The sequence below is a fragment of the Lepidochelys kempii genome, chromosome 13 (assembly GCF_965140285.1).
Source record: "Lepidochelys kempii isolate rLepKem1 chromosome 13, rLepKem1.hap1, whole genome shotgun sequence".
Taxonomy (NCBI): Eukaryota; Metazoa; Chordata; order Testudines; family Cheloniidae; genus Lepidochelys; species Lepidochelys kempii.
In genome coordinates this window covers 7388075-7409620 of record NC_136392.1, presented here as the reverse complement: position 1 = coordinate 7409620, position 21546 = coordinate 7388075, and the positions used below count along the sequence as shown (strand labels likewise).

Genomic DNA, 21546 nt, shown 5'->3' with positions numbered 1-21546 from the left:
TTTCTCCTACATTCCTCTTCTTTGCTCTTCTCGTCACTATGCCGGCTCTCTTCAATGTCACATACAGTGCACGCGCACACAAAAATAAACCAGATGCTCTGAGTATCCAAGAAAAAGCACAGGTGGTGAACACAAATCTGGAGCTGATAAAGCATTTCATGAAGCAAAGATACTAGCCCTATTCTCTGCACTGACCTCATGCCTTTATAGTGATCTCTGCATTTATTCCACAGAAATAAAAATCCACAAACATTAAGTCTTCATTTTTGTTACCTTCCATCCATCAAGTACTAAGTTGGTAGTGAATTGTGAACTACTTTTCACTGGCCTAGACGAGACCAAAGTAACGTCTGTGTCTTGGGATGGTGGATTTTAATTTTGTCTCTTTAGGGTTATCTGTCTGAGTGACAATTTAGCTAAGGCAAGTCCAGCCTTTCCTCTCTTAAAAAGGTTCCCTCCCTGTTTGCTGTTGGCTTGAGCTGTCTGTCGGTGTGGTGAATGTGTGCCTCCTTTCATAACTGAATGTGCCACTCTGCAGTTTGGCCCCCCTCCTCCTTTCCCCACCTTCCCCCCCTGAAACCTGGTCTCTCTCTGAGCTCAGCCCCTCTCGCCTGCCTGTGCTTCTGAGCTCTGCCCCCTCCAGCTGGAGACTCAGGTTTATCTGGAGACGGAGGGGCTCATTTGGGAGCTGAGATCTGAGCGGTGAAGGAGAGATCCATTGGAACCAGGAGAAGAGAAGGACTAGTTTCACTAAAGAGCTGAAGAGAGGCAGAGCGTGGAGACCATGGCTGGATTCTCAGCTCTTGGGCTGCTCTTTCTTTTTCAACTAGTAGCCACATCCTCAGCTCAGGTAAGAATGTGCCTTTACTTGTAATGGCCAAAAATCCCAGCTACTGATGGAAAAAATACATAAAGATCAGAGGGTCTCAAAGCAGCAGGATTAAATGTGCACCATATGACAGCAGGCCAGATTATTGCTGTTCATTTAAAATCGAAAGTTTAATGTCTAAAACTGAGAGAGTATATTCCTTGCTAGGTGCCTAGCGGTGAGAGCAGAAGTGTTTACTGTTAGGGGTTTAGTTCATGTCCTGTGATTATGGAAATTGCCACTCTAACTTTTGTGTAAAAGAATTCTCCTAATAGTTTGGTTTATAGCCATGTTGGAAAAGCCTCAGGAAAAGGAGAAGAAAATGGTGATTTGGGAAAAAATATTTTTGTTTTACTAGAAAGGACAAAGTTGCCCACTAAATAAAAATCCCCGATGCTCCACCTCTTCATCCCATTCAGGGTTTTTCTTCCTCCTCCTCCCCCCGCAAGTTGATCTGTTTTTGAGACATGTTTAGGAACAAACACATTTAATCCTTATTCATTCAGGTGAAGCTACATGTATTCGTGGCAAATGTCCCTGTAGTGGTGTTAACTTTCCAATGTGTATTGCTCAGGAAAATTCTCTGGGGGAGGATTTTTCATTGCATTAATGAAGGAATTTTTGCAGCTTGGCTCAGGAATTCTGAGCTGACCCTCAACTGCTGTGAGCAGAACTAGTTCCACAATGAAACCTTTGTTCCCTGAAGCTGCATTGCAGGTACTCTCTGGAGCTCTTTCCACAAAGCAGACCTTTATAGGATCCCCACTTCTCCCACACCCCTAAGAGCTAAACCTCCACACACTGTCTAGCTCAGATGGGCAATTACTCAAGTCTCAGCCCTTTAGCTGTGCCTTCCTTCATACTTTCCCCTGAAGACATTATGTACCTCCATCTCTTCTGCCGACTGCTAGTATACGGAATGTGAATGTCACTTTTAATAGCAACCGCATGCACAGATTACTCTAATTTAGCTTTTCCTTTTCTCTGTGTCTACTCTGAAAGATGAGTTGGGGGGGGGAACCAACTCCTGTTAAGATGACTCAATTCGCTCCCCCGAGGGATTGTGCCTGTTTCTAAACTAAGTGACTAGGACCAGTTTCAGAGCCACTCGTGAAGCATGGGCAGATATGATTCACTGTAAGCTTCCCATTCAATCAACCACCCCTTCTGAACAGGGATGGATTGGGTCTCACGTAAGCACCAAGGATGTGCTCAGATTCTTAGCAAATAAGCCTGGAAAGATCCTTGCTCCCTCTAAGCCTGTCGTGGACAGAGAAGTGGCAGAGCAAGGGGGAGCTGGAGTCGTGCTGTGATCTGTGACCTACTGTGTGTGTTTTTTCTTCCGTTCTCTCTCCCCATCCCTCCCAGAGAGCAGGACCACGAGGCCCTCCTGGACCACGAGGACTCCCTGGACCACCTGGCAAGGAAGGCATAGATGTGAGTGCTGAGCAGCAGGCGGCAGGCTGAGCTGGGGGAGGGAGATGGGGTGGAGCAAGGGGAGGGTACATTTCAGAGAGGAATTCTTCTAGTCCTCCTATTGTCCAGAGAGAAGCTCCAGGCATTTGCGCAGCACTTCAGAGGGACCGAACGAACAGCCCATTTGCCGTAGGCAAGGAAACTGCAGAGGCTGAGTTATGTCTGGAGGTACTGCATGCCTAGGAGTTGCTCAGTGCCTTGCAGGATCAAGCCCTCAGTGCCAAGTGGGAGTTTATGACAAAGCTGGTGTGTACAACAAGGATTTGTTAATCTTCTTGGCATTCTGCAACGCTTTCTCTCTGGTATCTGCAAAGGATGCAGGTTAAAGGGTGGAGGACAGTGGTGGGTTTAGCGCAGCAGTTACTGTACCGGGTGTTCTTATTGCACGCTCAGCGCAATACTGTGTATTTTATACTGTTAGACAATTCTGTGTTTTAAAACGTGTCAAGCACCTGGCTCTCCGGAGAGGCCCTAGAAAGCTGAATTAAATACATCATGCTGGATGGTGATCTCATTCACGCTGGCTTGACACCACTATAGCTACACTGTCTTCAATGGAATTACCCCGGATTTACACCACTCTGATGGAAATCAGAATCTGGCCTATTGATTCCACTTGGAATTTAAATGTCCCTAGTTTGTAGCAAGAGGCAAATTAAATCTATGGGAATACTTCTGTGGTGGTTAATTCCTTATTATTAACCCTTCCCCAAGACTGCAGGGTCAGCATCTCAGCTACTGCAGAATTTAGTGAAGGAAAAAATCTTGTCCTATTTCTTTTAGTTGAAATTTTAGCTGAAATTAAATGAAATTTATACCCACTGGATAAAGACAGTCTTGTCTTCCACATCTATCATAGTGGATTAAAATCATTTCAGGTGATCTCAAGGAGACTATTAATATCTCAAAAACTAAGGATCAGATTCTGATCCCTTCATTCATGTTGACTAGCATCTTACTCCTTGAGCTACTCATGGTGTAATTTTGCTACTGGAGTCAGAGTGTCAGCATGGGGCCTTAAAAGCAGCCTTTCAAAATTATATTCCCCCCCCCATGCAAGTCTGTTTATTTTGGATGAGAGAGCTAAAAAAAAAGGTTTATTCCTTCGCATCCTGTTACGGGTGAACAAGTAGACTTTATGCCTATGATTGTAATTTTTTATGACCATTTTGCAAGGCTGGCCCCAGTGAAAACCTCATTGTTTTGCAGCCATTTCCCTCCAAGTGTTCACTAGACTAAGGGAAACCATTATCCTAAATAATCTTATCCTAGTTTTTAATAATGAATGGTTTAGAGAAGGTAGGTCGGTAGAACTTCTATCTAAAGTTTTGTAATAGAAGAACAAGGGAATTTAAAATGAAAGATAGCAAAGGAAGTTCTTTTCCACACAATTAGCCTGCAGAACCAATTGCCACAAGTTATCATTGCATGCCAGAGCTTAGCAGGATTCAGAAAAGGATTGGATATTTCTATGGGTAACGACAAAATCCAGAGTGATGATAATAAGGATTAAAAGAAGACCAAGAATTTTAGGAGAGGTATAAACCTGCTGCTTCAGTTCATAGACAATCATCTAACTAATGGGGTTCAGACAGAAACTTTTCCTGGAAGCAGGCTGTTCTGTTACTGCTTTCCGCTGGGTTTCTTTCATCTTCCTCTGAAGCAGGTGTTACTGGCTGCTGTCAGAGACCTGATACTGGGCTAGATGGATGACTGGTCTGATCCAGTATGGCAATTCCTACGTTCCAAATACGGGGGGGTTCCCTCTAAACAATTTTCCACATAAACAGAAGTTAGTGTCCTTTGATTTTAATAATCCAAAGATACCATAGAATCATAGAAATATAGGTCTGGAAGGAACATCAGGAGGTCATCTATTCCGGGCCCCCAAAGCTGAGGCAGGAATTCAGTAGATCTAGTCCATCCCTGACAGATATGTTTCCAACCTGCTCTTAAAAACAACCAGCTTCCCTAGATAACCTGTTCCAGTGCTTAAGTCATTATAATTAGAAAGTTTTCTCTAATAGCTAACCTAAATCTTCCTTGCTGAAGATTAAGCCAATTATTTCTTATCCTTCCGCTGGCTGACGTGGAGAACAACTGATAGCCACCTTTAAAACAGCCTTTTACATATTTGAAGAGGGTTATCAGGTCCCCCGACCTCCGTCGTCTTTTCTCTTGACTAAACATGCCCAATTTTTTTTCAACCTTTGTTTTCTAAGTTCTTGTAATTTTTGTGGCTCTTTTCTGGATGCTCTCCAAGTTGTCCACATCATGTCACAATGCAGGCAAATCAGTGTTATCAAAGTGCGGGAGTCTGCTTAGATAGATGTTTTTGAAGATGTCAGTTGTTCTAAAACGAAAAGAAATAAAATGCTGTTCCTCACCCTACATGGACTGGGTTTCCCTTCAAGGAACCAAAGGCCATGCTTTCAAATGTGGCCTGTAATTCTAGGAAACCTCTGTTCTGGGCTCCACCCTGAGACGCCCCTGGCCCGAGTGCTCACAACTCCGACCAAAGTCAGCGGGAGCTGCAGATGGTCAGCACTTCTGAGGCATCGGGTTCAGTGTGTCTCAGGTGGGAGACCCAGAAATGGAGACATCCCCAACTAATGGCCAGTCATGAAAACTGGGCCCTCGTTATCCAACGTGGGCCTGATCCAGCAAAGCTCTGAGCACCAGTTGCACATTTTTAGGGGCTTGTCGAAGGCAATAAACTCGGAGGGCACTTGGCACCTTGCAGGATGAGGCCAGGTAATAATAATGAGTAATTAATCAGCTGAAGCTAGTCTTGATAGATCATAATATTAAACTGAGTTAAATCTAGGGGGAGCCAAACCCTGCGGTCCTAGTTCATGGCTTGCAGAGGGAGGTTGGTGAGAGTTTTGAGCATGTAAGGAATGCAGGATTTCTCTCATAGGCTGCCCTTAACTGAATGAAACAAGGATGCAGCAGGAGCAAAAAGAAGGGAAACATGCTGTCATATATTAATAAATGAGAAATGCTCATCAGTCATTCAGGGTCAGAGCCTCATACCATCCCACCCATTGAGTCTGCCAGGAATCCCATTGACTCAGAGCATCAGGGTCAAGATTTCTGTGGTTAGCATCGAGTGCACCAGCATGGTTTAAGGAGGAGTACCGCTTGCCAGGGTTCTCTTAAAAGACGTTGTGAGGTGTGTAGTCCCACATGGCTGTGCCTTTTTATAGCCCTGAATATAGAGGAACCTATTGAAGGTGTGTCCGAAATCTAGGCTGGTTTTTCTTTCATGAAAGAGTAGCTGTGTAAATGCCAGTACTGTAAAGAAATAATTTCTTATTTTTTTTATACCAGTGAGATCATTTTTAAAGGCATGCTCTGAACTTTTCTTGAGCATTTTAAGATTTCCTCATGTTGTTTTTTCCTGTTGTTTTCTAAAACCATCCTGGCCACGTTCAGTGCATAGATGGCTTTAGAGAGATGACTGTGCAGAATTACTAAAGAGCATTTGTGGCCAGATGTACACTGCAGAAGTGTGCAGCAACTGCTTAACATAGGCCTCAAACAATGAACAGTACATAACATGCAACTAAATTATTCAGGCCACCTCTGGATAAACCTCAAATGAACCCTACGCTCTTGGCACCCTTTCCAAAAGCTCCTTGCTTCACTTCTGCCTCTCACTTTCAATCCCATCGAAGTCTCCTATAATTATCTTCTTTAAAACACTGCATGTTCCATGATCTGTAACAAGGTAATTGCTTAGCTCCCAAGAATACAAAGAGTGTGTTGTGATTGAAGCAGTCACCAAAGAGTGGCTCTGAATTATTTCCAGCATGCAGTTGTTGCAAAGCCATTGTCAGTTCTCTAACAGACATTTCCCCTCTGGTGTGACTTTAATACAGAGTGGCTGAGACTAAGTAAACGGACTTCCATCTCATATAAAACCGGGGAGAACTATTCCGTTACTGACAGCAACTGATTCTAATTCACTAAGAAGGATGACCGCAATTTGCCCCCAGAGGTATAAATGCTGATCACGGTTCTGATTCTGACTGGGTCATGCTAGCACAGACCTCGGTGCTCAGGCAGAATTCCCCTGAAATCAAATAGGGACCCCCAAAGGGGTTCACGGTAGCAGATCCCAACATGTGATCAGGTCATAAGACAGGAGAACTGTTCCTGAGTGGCTTTCTCTAATGCTATGATCTATCTTGCTGCCATGTATCACTATCACAGAGGCCTGTAGGGAAGGGGGCAGGGTGATGGTGATAATCTAGGGGAGCGTATAAAACATTGCTGTTCATTCTGTTATTCAAAACCTGCCATCCCAACATAACTTCCCCCCTCATTTTCATTATAAAAGCTCTTCCCCAGATTGGCTAAGGGCCCCTATCTGTGGCATATTGCTGAGGCCATTCCATTGCAGCCCTTTGCTCAGAAAGTCAGAGCACAGTGACTCTCTCTATCTTCTGACCCTCCAAGCTGTGTGTTCTCGCAACAACCGTGCAACATGCAAATCCCTGCACTCTGACTGACACAGGGCAGCCGGTCCAAGCGTAGGGATTTGCATAGGAACTTTATGGTTGCAGACATAGTAAACATAGAGTCGTTTCTCAAATGCTTCCACCTTGGTTACTGTCTTCACAACTTCCCCTACCCAAAATGCCCACTGTAAAGATGGCCACCGCTAACCCTACTCAGTAGCAACTCCTGTGTCTCCACATCTCCTCCTAAGGAAGATTGCAGCTCTCACCTCCCCCCACAAGTGTAATTAACAAGAAAAATTAATTAAAAAGGCAACGTAAGTTTATTTATTTAATGCCTGCTCCATTCCAGCCATAGGCCCCCTCCCCAGCCATCTCTTTGCCCTGGAACTTACTTTACCCAGGATACACCTAGTACTACTTAAACCTGGAGTATCCTGAAACAATCTCTAGGTAGCCTTCTGGAGGGGAATGACCCACAGGTCTCTTTGATCATGGTCACTGAAAGGTTGTTTAAAAAACAGAAGCAGAAACTTTGTTGGGAAAGTAAATCCTGCCTTAAATTGTTTTCTGAAGAATTTTCCCCAAGTAGACATCACTGGTTTCTAGGCAAAGTTGGGGAGAAAAAGGTTAATATTCTCGCTGCTTCCGGGTGACTGGGGATTCTCTTTCCAAAAGAAAAATTCCTTGGTGGTGTCATAACTGGTTCTATGCCACCCGTTTCTGCCCCCCACTCCAGCGTGGGTGCAGGTGGGACTGTCGCGAGAAATGCTGTGCTCCCGTGACCACAAGGCTGCTCTAACTTTATGCCGGGATGGCTGGCTCCTCTAGTAGAAAAGAGGCAGGTAGCCATCCATGCCCCCTCCCCAGAGCACAGCTCAGGAGATCTGAGACACGTTGAACTCATGGGCATAACAGGCAACACGTTTTCTTAAATTATTAAGAAACATTGCAATATAGATTGTATTATCTCCTGTCACAGATACATAACACTTCCTGCACAGATTACTATAATTAGGCCATCTTCTTTGCAATTTTTTATGTTAAAATAGCTAGTGGGGTGAAGGAAATGCAATAGCAGTTTTTTAGGATAAAGAAAATCTTATTTTTCTCTTCATTTCAGCTACATTAATTAAATGCTAGGCTTGTCTGCAGCAGTTGATGGTTCTGTTTTAGGTACTGAGATGGGCCCCATTGCACCTCGCAATTTGTAATGCATTTATCCTCATAAGAGGGAGGTGCTTTTATCCCCATGTTGCAGACAGAGGCACAGCAAGACCAAGGGTCTGCTCAAGGAAGATGGTGGGAGAGCAGGGGATTGAGCCCTGGGATTCCCAAACCAATGGGTCATCGTATCCTCATGGTGTGTAGAGAAGATGAGCATTCCTCCCAAGGAAATGAAATAAAGCTCAGACAATTCCCATTCCTTCATATTGCTTGGTCCATTGCCTACGCTAATCTTTAAACAATATTTATATGCAGCATAGTGTTGGGTGTGGGGAGGCGTGGTCCAGCAACCGTAGTTGAGGTGACTCCTTTGTTGTACAGGCTATAACTCAAAGTCCAGTTTGGAGATTTTTTGTCACCTTTGTGCCTGGTTGTCAATGCCGTAATTTTAACCTGGCTCACCAGCAACACTGAAAATAGCAGCATTGCCTCATGGTGCAATGTTATCAGTAGGCAGCTACCTTACTTTTGCAATTGAATTGGGAGGGATGGAAATCAGTTGTTTTTCGCTTGTGCCTTCTTCACCCTCCCAAGATTAACCCTAGAAACAGAGCCCTTGAATATATTCCATTCAGACACATGTAGTCTGTCTCACCACTGGTTTATGGTCACATGTTCCCTTGAGAGTGTCACAAATCCTCAGGATGTCCTCTTGTGTCCGGTTTTGCATTTGGATCACCAGCTCAACAGAATGATGTGTAAAAGCTTCCGTGGCCAGACGGCTTCCTCTTTGCTTTACCTCTGAGGAAGCTCAGAGTGTAAATTGTTCCTGGAAGGGTCTGGGATAAATTATGCTGTTTGAGCAGAATTCAGAATCATAGACTCATAGGACTGGAAGGGACCTCAACAAGTCATCCAGTTCAGTCCTCTGCACTCATGGCAGGACTAAGCATTATCTAGACCATCCCTGGCAGGTGTTTGTCTAACCTGCTCTTAAAAATCTCCAATGATGGAGATTCCACAACCTCCCTAGGCAATTTATTCCAGTGCTTAACCACCCTGATAGTTAGGGAGTTTTTCCTAATGTCCAACCTAAACTGTTCTTCCTGCAATTTAAGCCCATTGCTTCTTATCCTATCCTCAGAGGTTAATGAGAACAATTTACCTCCCTCCTCTTCATAACAACCTTCTATGTACTTGAAAACTGTTCATCATGAATTAAAACTGTTAACTGAATCGCCTCTCTCTCCAGAGGTTGCTGGTGAAGAATATGTGGGTTTTGCTAGATAGAATTGCCAACCCTCCAGGATTGTCCTGGAGTCTCCAGGAATTAAAGATTAATCTTTCAGAACATAAGAACAGCCACACTGGGTCAGACCAAAGGTCCATCTAGCCCAGTATCCTGTCTTCTGACAGTGGCCAGTGCCACGTGCTTCAGTGGGAATGAACAGAACAGGTAATCATCAAGTGATCCATCCTCTGTCTCCCATACCCATCTTCTGGCAAACAGAGGCTAGGGACACCATCCCGTAATCTTTAATTAAAGATGTCATGTGATGAAACCTCCAGGATTATGTCAAACCAAAATTGGCAACCCTCAGAGACATGGAAGATTGGATCAGGGAGCTTCCCGCAGCTCGCATTGGCTGGGAATGGCGAACTGCAGCCACTGGGAGCTGCGAGCAGCCATACCTGAAGACACTCCAGGTAAACAAAGCATCTCATGGCCCGCCAGGGTCTTACCCTGAACAAGCCACGAACCAAGTTTGGGAACCACTGTTTTAGAGGATGGCAGGATCAATTGCTTAGCCTATAGAAAGTCACAGGCAGACCCTTTAACATGCAGGTCATCCCAAGTCATGGCAATTCTCCAAGTGGGCCTGGGGAGAAAAATGGACCTCTAATGAGTATGTATGTGGCTGCTGCAAAGAAACTGTGACAGGCAGAGATTTCAGTTTCATTGTCTTTTTCATTCTTGCAGGGAGAACCTGGCCCACCTGGTTTACCTGGCCCACCAGTAAGTATTTGCTGATCAACAACTAATTTACTCTCTCGCTTGTAAATCTGCTGTGAGGAATAATGTATGTGAATCACTAGTTTTTCAGCAGCAAGGGTCACAAACTGCCCTTTCTCCTCTCAGTCTGCAACAGAGCTCCTGTTTGCATGTTTGGTATGCCAAAAGAGAACAACCGGCAGCATGGAGTCAGCACTGACTTAAGAAGAAACATGCTTTCCTGTTTCATAGTTAGGAGAGCCGAGGATCTGGGATAAAGCATGAGAATAATGGCGCTAAAGGGCTTGTACTGTTGTTTGACTTTTTGCAGACATTGTTTTCACAGCTCTTTCAACATGAGGGAGAACGCTAGGTAAATGCAGCGTTTTTATACTGTTACACAGTACACTCGGCTCTGGCCTCCAGTTTGCACACTACTGTCTGGGTGTCCAAACAGTCATTTGTGCATCCTTCTGGTTGCTTGGTTTGCACACGCCAATGCAGCTTTTGCACCTTGAAAATGAGCGTAGGACACTTCTGCAACTGCTTTTAGTTTTACCTGCAAACGTGGACTGTAAAATCAAGCTTGGAAATTTGGCCGATAGTGGAAAAAATATGCAAACAAAAATGTGGAGTAAAGCAGCTTCAGTGACAAAATGAAATATTGTGACAGACTTTGCTATAGGTGGCAAAACATGCGGGACTCAATCCTCCACTCTGGCTCTGTAAAACTGAAGAGGGTGCGTGTGATAATGCTAGCATTATGTCGCCCCCATTCCTGAGATCATCCAGGGTCCTCTTTAGCTCCCTAGGCATCTTAGAGTCGTCCTAGGTCTCCTCAGAACTGTGCCAGCTGCAACCCACCCTGACCCCACTGCGCGCTCAGGGCTGCAATGAGGATCAGTACACGTACATGGAACTGCATGAGAAGAAAGATGTGCCAAACAATTACCAGGTTTATAGAAAAATGAACCAAAGCACATAAGTGTCTGGAGATTTACATACTTGTAGATTAATTATCAAATCCATTTATTTTGAAGACATTTTCCTGCATTGCAGGATATAAAATTAGCACTTTAAGAAATGAGCTGATCATGATCTAGCTTGTATTGGGTCTTAGCATGCTTCTGTAATTATATTAACAGTGACTGTCTATTAATCTGGTTTAGGGGCCGAAAGGTGCACCAGGGAAGCCTGGAAAGGCAGGTGAAGCAGGGTTACCTGGCCTCCCTGGAGTGGATGTGAGTATTTCAGCTTATTCTCTTGGATTGATAAAATATTTTACATTGGCATGAGCCCAAAGCAGCTTGTTACTTGCACTAGCTCTGCCGGAGCAGCAGACGTGGGTGCTGAACTGAGTCTGTGTCTTACGCACCAGGGGAAATCTTATGAGAGAGCAATGCAAACAGCAAATTTTAGTAGTTGTTGGGTTTTGCAGCATGTTTTGATCGGCGCGAAGTCAAAACATAGCGCATCAGTGGTCTATCCTAGGCACTGGCTGTCAGTGACCTGTTTTGATGATGTATATGATCAGCACTGTCTCTCTTCATGGTTACTCCCAGTGGCCCAGAACAGCCTCTGGCTGTTGTAGTTTCAGGAGATTTGAGGTGTAGAGAACATTTAAATCATCAGGTGTTCATTGTGCAAGCCTCAAAATCTTCCTTTTATTTGGGCTGTTTGCACCCACCTGAAGCATCAGTGGCATGAGCCAAGAGTAAACAAACCTACAAGAGTTCAGATTTTCTTCAGGTTCTGTTGCAAGTGGATTCTAGGTTCCCAGTAGGTTCAGAATAAACCTCTTCAGTCCTGTATGGGTGCTTGATGTCTTTTGGTCCTTTCCATCTTGAGATGCCAAATTACTGAAACACTGATACAGCTGCTGTATAATCAAGTATGAAAATAGACACACACATTTCTGATTCAGGAATGAGGAAGCAAAACATCAAACTGATAAAGTTTGGTCGGTTAAATCCTTTCAAAATGCATGAATGTAAACCAATTAATATTTTTGGATTCAGTGGCTCTTCAAGGCTTAATGAATGTGCTTCATTAGTCCATGTACAGCTGGCTTTTAGTGCAAATGAGGCACGGCTGTGATCTGGTGGTAAAGGTGCTACCAAAGGCCAATTACTAGTATGAGATCTAGTGGTTTGAATGCAATGGTAGAGCACTGAAACCATAACTGGCCAGTCTTCCATGGACTTCTTGCAGCCTGGCATTATTCTTTGCTGTCCTGTAGCTCATTGTGCACTGTCCTGCCCTAAAATCAGCACATATCTACCTTCCTGATGAGAGCACAGCAGCTGCATTCAGAGAATTGTGGGTCTCCGAGCCTAGCATACTACGACTGCCTGCCACCAAGCATCTAACCAGATCACGTACAGCTCTCCATCTCTTGATCCAAATGCTGTAGCTTTGTACTATGAGAACCTGGAAGTGAAACTGACTCAAAATACATCATGTCTGCTTTCATTCTGCCAGCTGAGTGAAATTCTGATGGTAAAAACTATATAAACAAGGAAAATAAAAATAGATTATCTGGACAAGTGCAATGCTATGGTGCTTGGTTGCAAACACTACGAGGAAATCTTTAAACATAAATGTAATTGATTTGTTTTTAAAGTGGCTTATAAAAACTTGTCTTGTTACTATTAGTAATTTTTTTTTTTTAAAGATAACCTAAATTTGGTTCTAAACTCCCTGGCAGTGTCCCTTTATCTATACAGTTGCTTCTGTAATTATTGTACATTCCCTTTCCTCAGCAAGGTTCTGGAGATTGTCTTCTCTCACCTCCTACACAACCTGCCGACCTCTTTCATTCTGATCTTTGACCCTTATGTACTAGTGAGGTTTGCCCTTCTGAGTGGTTAATCGCCTGCTTCTGAGCACATATCTCTCTCACTATATCTGATCTTCATAAGGCTTGTTACACTAGCCATCTTTCCACTAGACAATTTCCAATGCCTTGAGAAAAGGCAGTGGGGTAGTCCCTCAGCTGGTATAAATTGTCATAGCTCCACTGATTTTTCATTGAGCTATGACTGTTCATACCCACTGAGAATCTATCCCAATGTCTTCGTCAGTCTCCTTTTATGGTTTTCCTAACTATCCTGTATATTTGCTGGGCTAAACGTTTAACACTTGCTATCCTCCATTATGGAGCACATGCCTCTTCCTAAAAAGAAAAGGAGTACTTGTGGCACCTTAGAGACTAACCAATTTATTTGAGCATAAGCTTTCGTGAGCTACAGTTACGTGAGCTGCATGCATCCGATGAAGTGAGCTGTAGCTCACGAAAGCTTATGCTCAAATAAATGGGTTAGTCTCTAAGGTGCCACAAGTACTCCTTTTCTTTTTGCGAATACAGACTAACACGGCTGCTACTCTGAAACATGCCTCTTCCTGTTTTCCTTTTGTCTCCTTCCTCTGAGTTGTTTCGTTGCTGGCTTGAACACTGCTTCTAGGGGGATGGCAGCCCAGCTCTAGATCTGTTGACATCTGCCTGAGCCCCGTCTCTCCCATTGCTCTCTGGCTCGATCAGGTCCTCGCTACACCGTGACTTCTTAGTACCGAATCTTTCAAAGACTCAAGTTCTTCTCCTAGGTGAAAACACAAACCAACCAAAACCCTGCATTATCTCATCTCTCTGATTTCACTGCACTCTGCTTAACTTTCCTTCCAAGGCCCGAAAACCTGGACTCATCCTTAACCCAAATCGCCTTCTTCACACCACCTCTTCTGTTTCTGTATGCTGTCTGTCACCCTCTCTGGAACTCTCCCTGGATTGGTCCTTACACCAACCCTGACTTTGCTGAAATCCCTTATCCACGTGTTAATCACTTTCCTCCCTGTCCATTACGGTTCTCTTTTATGACCTTAAATTCCCATTCTTGATACTTCAGAGAGGTCAATGCTACAGCCAGGTCACTCTTGGCCTAGGAATTGTGACCAGTAGCAGCCCATCCTCCATCACTTAATCCTGGGTCTGTCTCCAAAACCCAATTCATGTTTGCCTTCCGGGTTTCCTGACATCTCTGTGGACTCATTCCACTCCATCTAACTTTGTCCCAAGCTCAGTCACTCCATGCTCTCCCTTCCCACTCCGGCCATGCTCTCCTTTCCATTCCCCATGGTGGACCCAAACTGTGACCCGATGTTGCATTTCTACTGCCTCATCTGTCTGGCAGTGACTTCCTTCCTCCCTCTAAGATGTTGAACCCCTGCCTATATTTGACTCTGACCTTAAAACTTTCCTTTTCTTTAGTAGCTTTTACAGGGACACCGTAAGCATTTTGAGTCCTACTGAGTCACATCTGCCCATTAAGAGCATTTACTCCAAGAAATAGGTCACTCAAAGCGTAGGGTACTCTTAGAGTAGAGGTGGGCAAACTACGGCCCACGGGCCACATCCAGCCCTTAGGACCATCCTGCCCAGTCCCTGAGCTCCCGGCCGGGGAGGCTAGCCCCCGGACCCTCCCCTGCAGCACAGGGGAGCACAGCTGGCTCCAGCCGGGTGGGGCGCTCCTGCTGCTCTGAGCAGCATGGTAAGGGGGCGGAGGGTCCCGGGGGCAGTCAGGGAGCAGAGGGCAGTTGGATGGGGCGGAGGTTCTGGGGGCAGTCAGGGGCCTGGAAACGGGGAGTGTTGGGAGTGGGAGTCCCTAGTCCCAGGGGGGCCTGTCAGGAGGCAGGGGTGTGGATAGGGGACAGGGAGCAGAGAGCAGTTGGATAGGGGGTGGGAGTCCTGGGGGGCAGTTAGGGGTGGGGGGTCCCGGGAGAGGGCGGTCAGGGGACGAAGAGCAGAGGGTGGTTGGCTAGGGGGTGGGAGTCCCAGTGGGGGCTGTGAGGGGGCGGGGGTGTGGATGGGAGAGGGGCAGTCAGGGGACAGGGAGAAGGAGGGGTTGGATGGGGGTGGGTCCCAGGGGGCGGTTAGGGGCAGGGGTCCCAGGAGGGGGTGGTGAGGGGACAAGGAGCGGGGGGAGTTGGATGGGTTGGGGGTTCTGAGGGGGGGCAGTCAAGGGGCAGGAAGTGGGAGGGGGCGGATAGGGGGTGGGGGCCAGGCTGTTTGGGGCGGCACAGCCTTCCCTACCTGGCCCTCCGTACAGTTTTGCAACCCCAATGCGACCCTCAGGCCAAAACGTTTGCCCACCCCTGACTTAGAGTGAGTATGGGAATCCCTTCATGGTACTGCAGCACATGGAAGACATTTGTGTATAAAGGTATGGTATTATTGCGCTGTCTCATTTATTGTGATCCTAGAAAAGGGATTTGAATTGCTTGCTGGCCCGATCCTGCCAGGACTTACACACCTGAATAACTTCATTCATGTGAGCAGTTCCACTGGAATCTTTGCAGGATCAGGCCTTATAACACTGTTCCTAAACCAAGCTAAGCATTGAAACGGAGTCCCAGAATCTGGAACCTCACAGGTTTCAAGACACAGAAACATACGGCTATCGATTCTTTTTTCTTAACATTCATGACATGTTTTTAAACAGTACACCCCAAATCACAGTTAAAATGATCAGTACTGTAACCATTTTAAAATGAATAACTGATGGAATAACACTTCCTTTTAACAGCCATATGTGTTTTGAACATTTACTTTAGAGGCAAATTAAATGAAGACATTTATTTTTAATATCCGATTAGGGATCTAACCATGAAAGTAGGACAAAACCTTCAAGAGCCAAAAATGTTCAAAAGTAGGTGCAACATATACCCACTGTATGCAAAAACTGGCATTTGCATGGGCACATCAGATAATTGCATGCACAACTCTGGGGTTCTGAGGCCACTGTAGGAGCACACCCTGGGCTGCATGAGCACCCGTTGGCCCTAGCTTTGGAAATTTGGCCCAAATTTTAGCTGTGGTTAAACAGTAACTGACTTGGATGTTTCACCAGACTTGCTGAACGAGCAGAAGAGACCCATGTACTTTCAGTTCCGTCCCTGGTTTCTCATGAAGAGGATGGTGGTCAGGATTTCATGGGATTTGGACACCCATCTCCCTTAGCTCTTCTGTAATAGGGATATTGGTTGGAGTTTCCAACAGGCTCTAGATCTGTCTTCTTCTCTGCTCTTATCTCTGCCTTTCTTTCCGTCCCAGGGTTTAACAGGACCTGATGGCCCGCCCGGCCCAAATGGGCCACCAGGAGAAAGAGTAAGTAATAGAACTTAAATCCTTAGTCTGCTTACATTTATATTCTCACGGTACTGCTCAATGGTGATTTCAAATCTCTTTGTAACTTGGTGACATTTAGGATATTATTTATTATTTGTATAGTCCGAGTACCTAGGAGCCCTAGTCATGGATCATTTCTCCATTGTGCTAGGCCCAGTACACCCCTTGTATGCTTGAAACCAACCCGCTGTTCTCATCTCCCAGAATTTTTTTTTTCCCCATGCAATTATGATCTAGGGTTGTGCACTGGGTCTAATGTTTGTATTTCAGGTGTTTGCGTGTTGACATATTTCACTGGTTTGTTTCTAATTGCCTCAGAGAGCCATGTACGCAACTGGTCTTGGATGTCCTGGATAAGGAAATACCATTAGCAGACCAGATCATGTGATGCTTTTGGTGCATAACTAGCTCCTTGACGCATTCAGAGAGCCTGTGTAAAACATAAATTTAATTAACAGGCTTTCCAGGTTTATCCAAATACCGTTCTTAGGGCTTTATTTGTGGTTTGAGTACAGGGTCCTGGGTTTTGTTTTTTTTCTACTGCTGCTTTTTTTTTTTTTTTTTTTTTATCAGTTGTGTGGACTGGTGTCTTTCATTCATTCCTGGGTCGTGGTCACACTTGACATGGTGACCTCATTAGTTGCATCAGCATGGGTGTCACAGCCTTCACAGCAAGAAGCAAGATGGATTTTCTTTTTTTCCATTTCATGTAATACCTGCTTATAGGAACGCTGCCAAGGGGCACTATGGGAAAGAGAGATGTCTGCCTTAGGTATTACATTGTGTTAGGTTCTCAAGCATGGTCAGTCATGGAGCAAACCTGTGCTCTTGGCTGCTTCCCATCTGTGTTGGCATTCTCCACTTGAGACGCCATCTCTGTTGCAGTCGTCTTCAGTAAAAACAGAAGGTGTGGAAGGGTGTTGTGTACAAAGAGGAGATAATTAGGGGGAGGTTTTCTGATGCACTCACCTTTGGCTGAACTGGGCTCCCATCGCAGTCAGTGAGTGTTTTTATCTTTGACTTCAGTGGGAGCACAGCTAGGCCAACGCTGAACATTTTTGAAAATCCCCACCCACGGGGCCCAAGGGCCTGATCCTGTGAAGTTATGGGTGCTCTCAACTTCCCTTCAAGGGGAATGTTGGGGATGCTTGGCACCTCCTAGGATCTAGCCCTGATTTTCAATACAAAGAAGGCCTGGACCACACAAACAGGAGTGAGTTTGTGCCTCATTTGCACGTTCTGTTACCCATATTTGCACGTGCCCATTTGAGCGCACACACCTGATATCCATGTGCAAACAGGGTATCTGAGTATTTGATGTATGCTCAAAGTAACTCACACTTTAAGCATTTAGCTGAAGCATGCAAATTCATGATTAGCACACACAACGACCTAACTGTATGCTCAGATGAGACATGTTCCCAGGTCTTGAAAACCGGTTTGTCAGCAGGGTGCAAATTTTAGATCTGTTGATATTTAAAGCATCTTTTTAAGGTCAGCGATCCATCTAGGAAGTCTTTTTATAGTCAGTGTAATAAAAGCATGGGAAGAAATTGTTGAATTTGAAAACAGAGCTTTAGCACTGCAGCATTGCTATCCTAACTTCGTTTCCTCTGACCCTTATTCAAGAAAGCACGTAAGAACCGTTGCAGTCAATGCAATACAAGCATGTGCGTACTGTCTTCAATGGGTGTAAGCATGTGCTTAAAGTTAAGCACATACTTAAGTACTTTTCTGAATAAGGATGTTTTCCTAAACTTGGGCCTCTATGTGTAAAAAGGCTCTTCTGGCTGTCACTATGAACAGGTGTGCTTGGCATATGGCAGTGTATTCACAAGAGATTTTTAGCTTCTGTTACCATATTATTGATAAATGTTTCTGTTCTCCCATAAAGGCTCTGCCTCTCTTGGTTTTGCAAAGAGATTCTAAAGCACCCTAATGAAATAGTTCAGTTACTCTGACACTCTAGGTCTGTTCTCCCACTGTCCACAACTCCCATTGACTTTAGTAGTGGGACTGTTCCTATACCAATGGCATTGTCATCCCTGAGAAGTTTTTAAACAAGAAAACAGTTAATTTTGGCTGTGAGATTATCACCTTATTGCTGATGCCAAAGGATTTTAAAGATTTAAAAGATCAAAAGATTTTAAAAGGGCTTGTCAAGGTTCCTTCCCCACTCTGAACTCTAGGGTACAGATGTGGGGACCTGTATGAAAACCTCCTAAGCTTACTTTTACCAGCTTAGGTTAAAACTTCCCCAAGGTACAAACTATTTTACCTTTTGCCCTTGGACTTTATCGCTGCCACCACCAAACGTCTAACAAGTATATAATTGGGAAAGAGCCCGTTTGGAAACGTCTTTCCCCCCAAAATCCTCCCAACCCTTACACCCCCTTTCCTGGGGAAGGCTTGATAAAAATCCTCACCAATTTGCATAGGTGAACACAGACCCAAACCCTTGGATCTTAAGAACAATGAAAAAGCAATCAGATTCTTAAAGGAAGAATTTTAATAGAAGAAAAAGTAAAAAGAATCACCTCCGTAAAATCAGGATGGTAAATACCTTACAGGGTAATTAGATTCAAAACATAGAGAATCCCTCTAGGCAAAACCTTAAGTTACAAAAAGACACAAAAACAGGAATCTACATTCCATTCAGCACAGCTTATTTTCTCAGCCATTTAAAAGAATCAGAATCTAATGCATAACTAGCTAGATTACTTACTAAGTTCTAAGACTCCATTCCTGTTCTGTCCACAGCAAAAGCATCACACAGAGCAAGAGAGAGACTTTGTTTCTCCCTCCCCCCAGCTTTTGAAAGTATCTTGTCTCCTTATTGGTCATTTTGGTCAGGTGCCAGCGAGGTTATCCTAGCTTCTTAACCCTTTACAGGTGAAAGGGTTTTCCTTTGGCCAGGAGGGATTTTAAAGGTGTTTACCCTTCCCTTTATATTTATGACAGGGCTGTTTGAGGTTTAGTGTTTTATACTGTACACAATGTAGAATGGTTTCAGAGTAGCAGCCATGTTAGTCTGTATTCGCAAAAAGAAAAGGAGTACTTGTGGCACCTTAGAGACTAACCAATTTATTTGAGCATCAGCTTTCGTGAGCCTCAGCTCACTTCATCGGATGCATTCAGTGGAAAATACAGTGAGGAGAATTTATTATTCAGTGGAATGCATCCGATGAAGTGAGCTGTAGCTCACGAAAGCGTATGCTCAAATAAATTTGTTCGTCTCTATGGTGCCACAAGTACTCCTTTTCTTTTTACAATGTAGAATGCATCAATAAATTAGTGGATCTCTGAGCAAATACCAAGACTCAACTACTTTCTAGAACTCATAATTCATATTTATGTCTGAATTTAGAATGCCATATTAGGCATGCATTTTATATACTGTATCCATGTATATTCAGAAATAATATTGCCCCACTATAAAAAATTACAGTAAGATCATTTTCCAATCATAAAAGAAAGCACAGTGTTATCAGGAGAATGAGTTGAGTCAGAAAATACATTAACTGATGCACCTCCACTGAACTGTGTCATACCATCTGATTCCAGGACTGCATATTGACCTATAATTGTTGAAAAGTAGAAGGAACCTTCATTGTTATGTATTAAGGACCTGAACTTGCCTTGCTGAAGTCAATGGGAGTTGTGCAATTGATTTCAGTGGGAGCAGAATCCAGGTTTAACTCAGTAGGTGTCAGGAACTTAACATTTTCTTTTTACAGGAGAGGTATCTAGCCTTGTCTTCCGTGGTTGTAAAGGTTTTAGGGTTAAAGATGAAAGCGATCAGAAGAAAACCTGAGTTATATGCAGTAGGACAATGGTGGGGTTGACATTTGCAACAGAGTTGATTTTTATCGGATTACAGCCTGTTCCTAGCAAGACTCTTCTTAATGAGGCACTTGGTGCCTCAGAAATCTGTTTGCTTAACCATCCTCTTTAAATTTAATAAGGGAAAACATTTCTAATCTGGGTTGGTATGCAGACATTTTGGGGTGGAATGGCAGTGCTTCCTGGGATCACCAAGTAGACATTCTGACCAGCAGTTACTGAGTTGTTTTCCAGCTCTATCTGTCCTGTTATCACACTCTGAATTGGATATAATTTCAGACTCTTTTCAAACTCAGAAAATGCCCCTGAAATAGTTCTGAATTAAAATAATGGCTTCCTGGCTGAGCGATTGGGTGCCAAGTTTTAACCATGAGTGAGGGTCCTTTGGCTTCCTTTTAAATCCCTCTGAAAATAAAGGTCCCTTCCATTTCCCAGGCATGTTCTGTGGAACCCAAATACATGGCCATAATATTTAAGTACTTCCACTCCTGACAGCAATCTGGACCAGGACGTGGGAAGGCATGAAAGAGAACATGCAGTGAAAGTTATCATAAATCTTCTGAACTCTAAGACTGGCATGTTTAAAGGATCCAGGAGGATTATGCACCCTTAGGCCCCTTAAAAAATCCTAGCCCATAGAAAAATAACTTCTGGTTCAGTAAGTTTTGGGTGGTGGCATGCGAGAGTTTTATCAGAACTGGTTCATCCCAGCCTAATTTGACAGGCTCTGAAAGATGCTATATTTCTTGACGGACTAGTCTCCAAACACACACAAAATTCCTCAGTAGAAGGTAATGGGGCTGTTAGGGTGCATTTGTGCCAGTGTTGTCTCAGAGACACCTGCAATTTATTGTCTATGCTTCTGCTTTCACTTCCCTCCCCCCCCACCCATTTCTAAACTGTGCATTTAAAAAAATACACCCCCCCACCCAAAAAAAAATCAAAAAAGAATAACAGCCAAGGCAAGTGGAGTGCAAAGGCACCCCTGGCAGCCTGACACACTCCCCAAGACAAGGAGAAAATCCCGCGAAGGCTGCTCTTCAAGTGGGAACCTGACCTTCACGCTCTTTCCCTGGGGAGTTGCTGGGAGGACAAGGGAGCTCTTTTGGCAATTTCACAGGGGTTCCATGCATGCCGCCCGATTCAATATCTGGGCCTACGTATGCAATTATGTGGGTGAAATTCTGAAAACCCGGGGGCTAAGTTCACCATGGCATGTGCGGTGGTTCTAGTTTGTGCTTGCAGTCCCCATGCACAATTACACATACACACTGGCAGAATCGACCGTTTGTGTATGCCCTCATGGGAACTGCATGTGCAAATTGGGCATGGATTTTGGGCAAGCGTTTTGTGACCCTGCGGCAATCGGATCCTGAGGGTCCGCGAATGTAACAGACGAGCACTCCACTCGCATGGGGCTTTCTGTGTAAATGGATGGTGATTTTTACTGGCTGAGCATTAAGTTTAAAATGTCCTATAAATAAATACGTCGCTTCTTGTGTGTCTGAGTCTGTCACCTCCCCGTTTACTGTTCTGAGTTCTGCCTTTTCCC

General features: G+C 44.4%; 1 protein-coding gene across 1 annotated transcript in view; it reads left to right on the top strand.

Annotated features, from left to right (window-relative positions):
- Positions 1–552: 552 nt before the first annotated feature.
- COL9A3 (collagen type IX alpha 3 chain) overlaps positions 553–21546 on the top strand; it is a 72377-nt gene continuing 51383 nt past the window's right edge. Inside the window, exons 1-5 of the mRNA XM_073309113.2 lie at positions 553–850; positions 2237–2305; positions 9959–9994; positions 11140–11211; positions 16077–16130. Of these exons, the coding sequence (XP_073165214.1) occupies positions 785–850; positions 2237–2305; positions 9959–9994; positions 11140–11211; positions 16077–16130 (297 nt within the window). The 5' untranslated portion in view covers positions 553–784. The remainder of the gene's footprint in view (positions 851–2236; positions 2306–9958; positions 9995–11139; positions 11212–16076; positions 16131–21546) is intronic.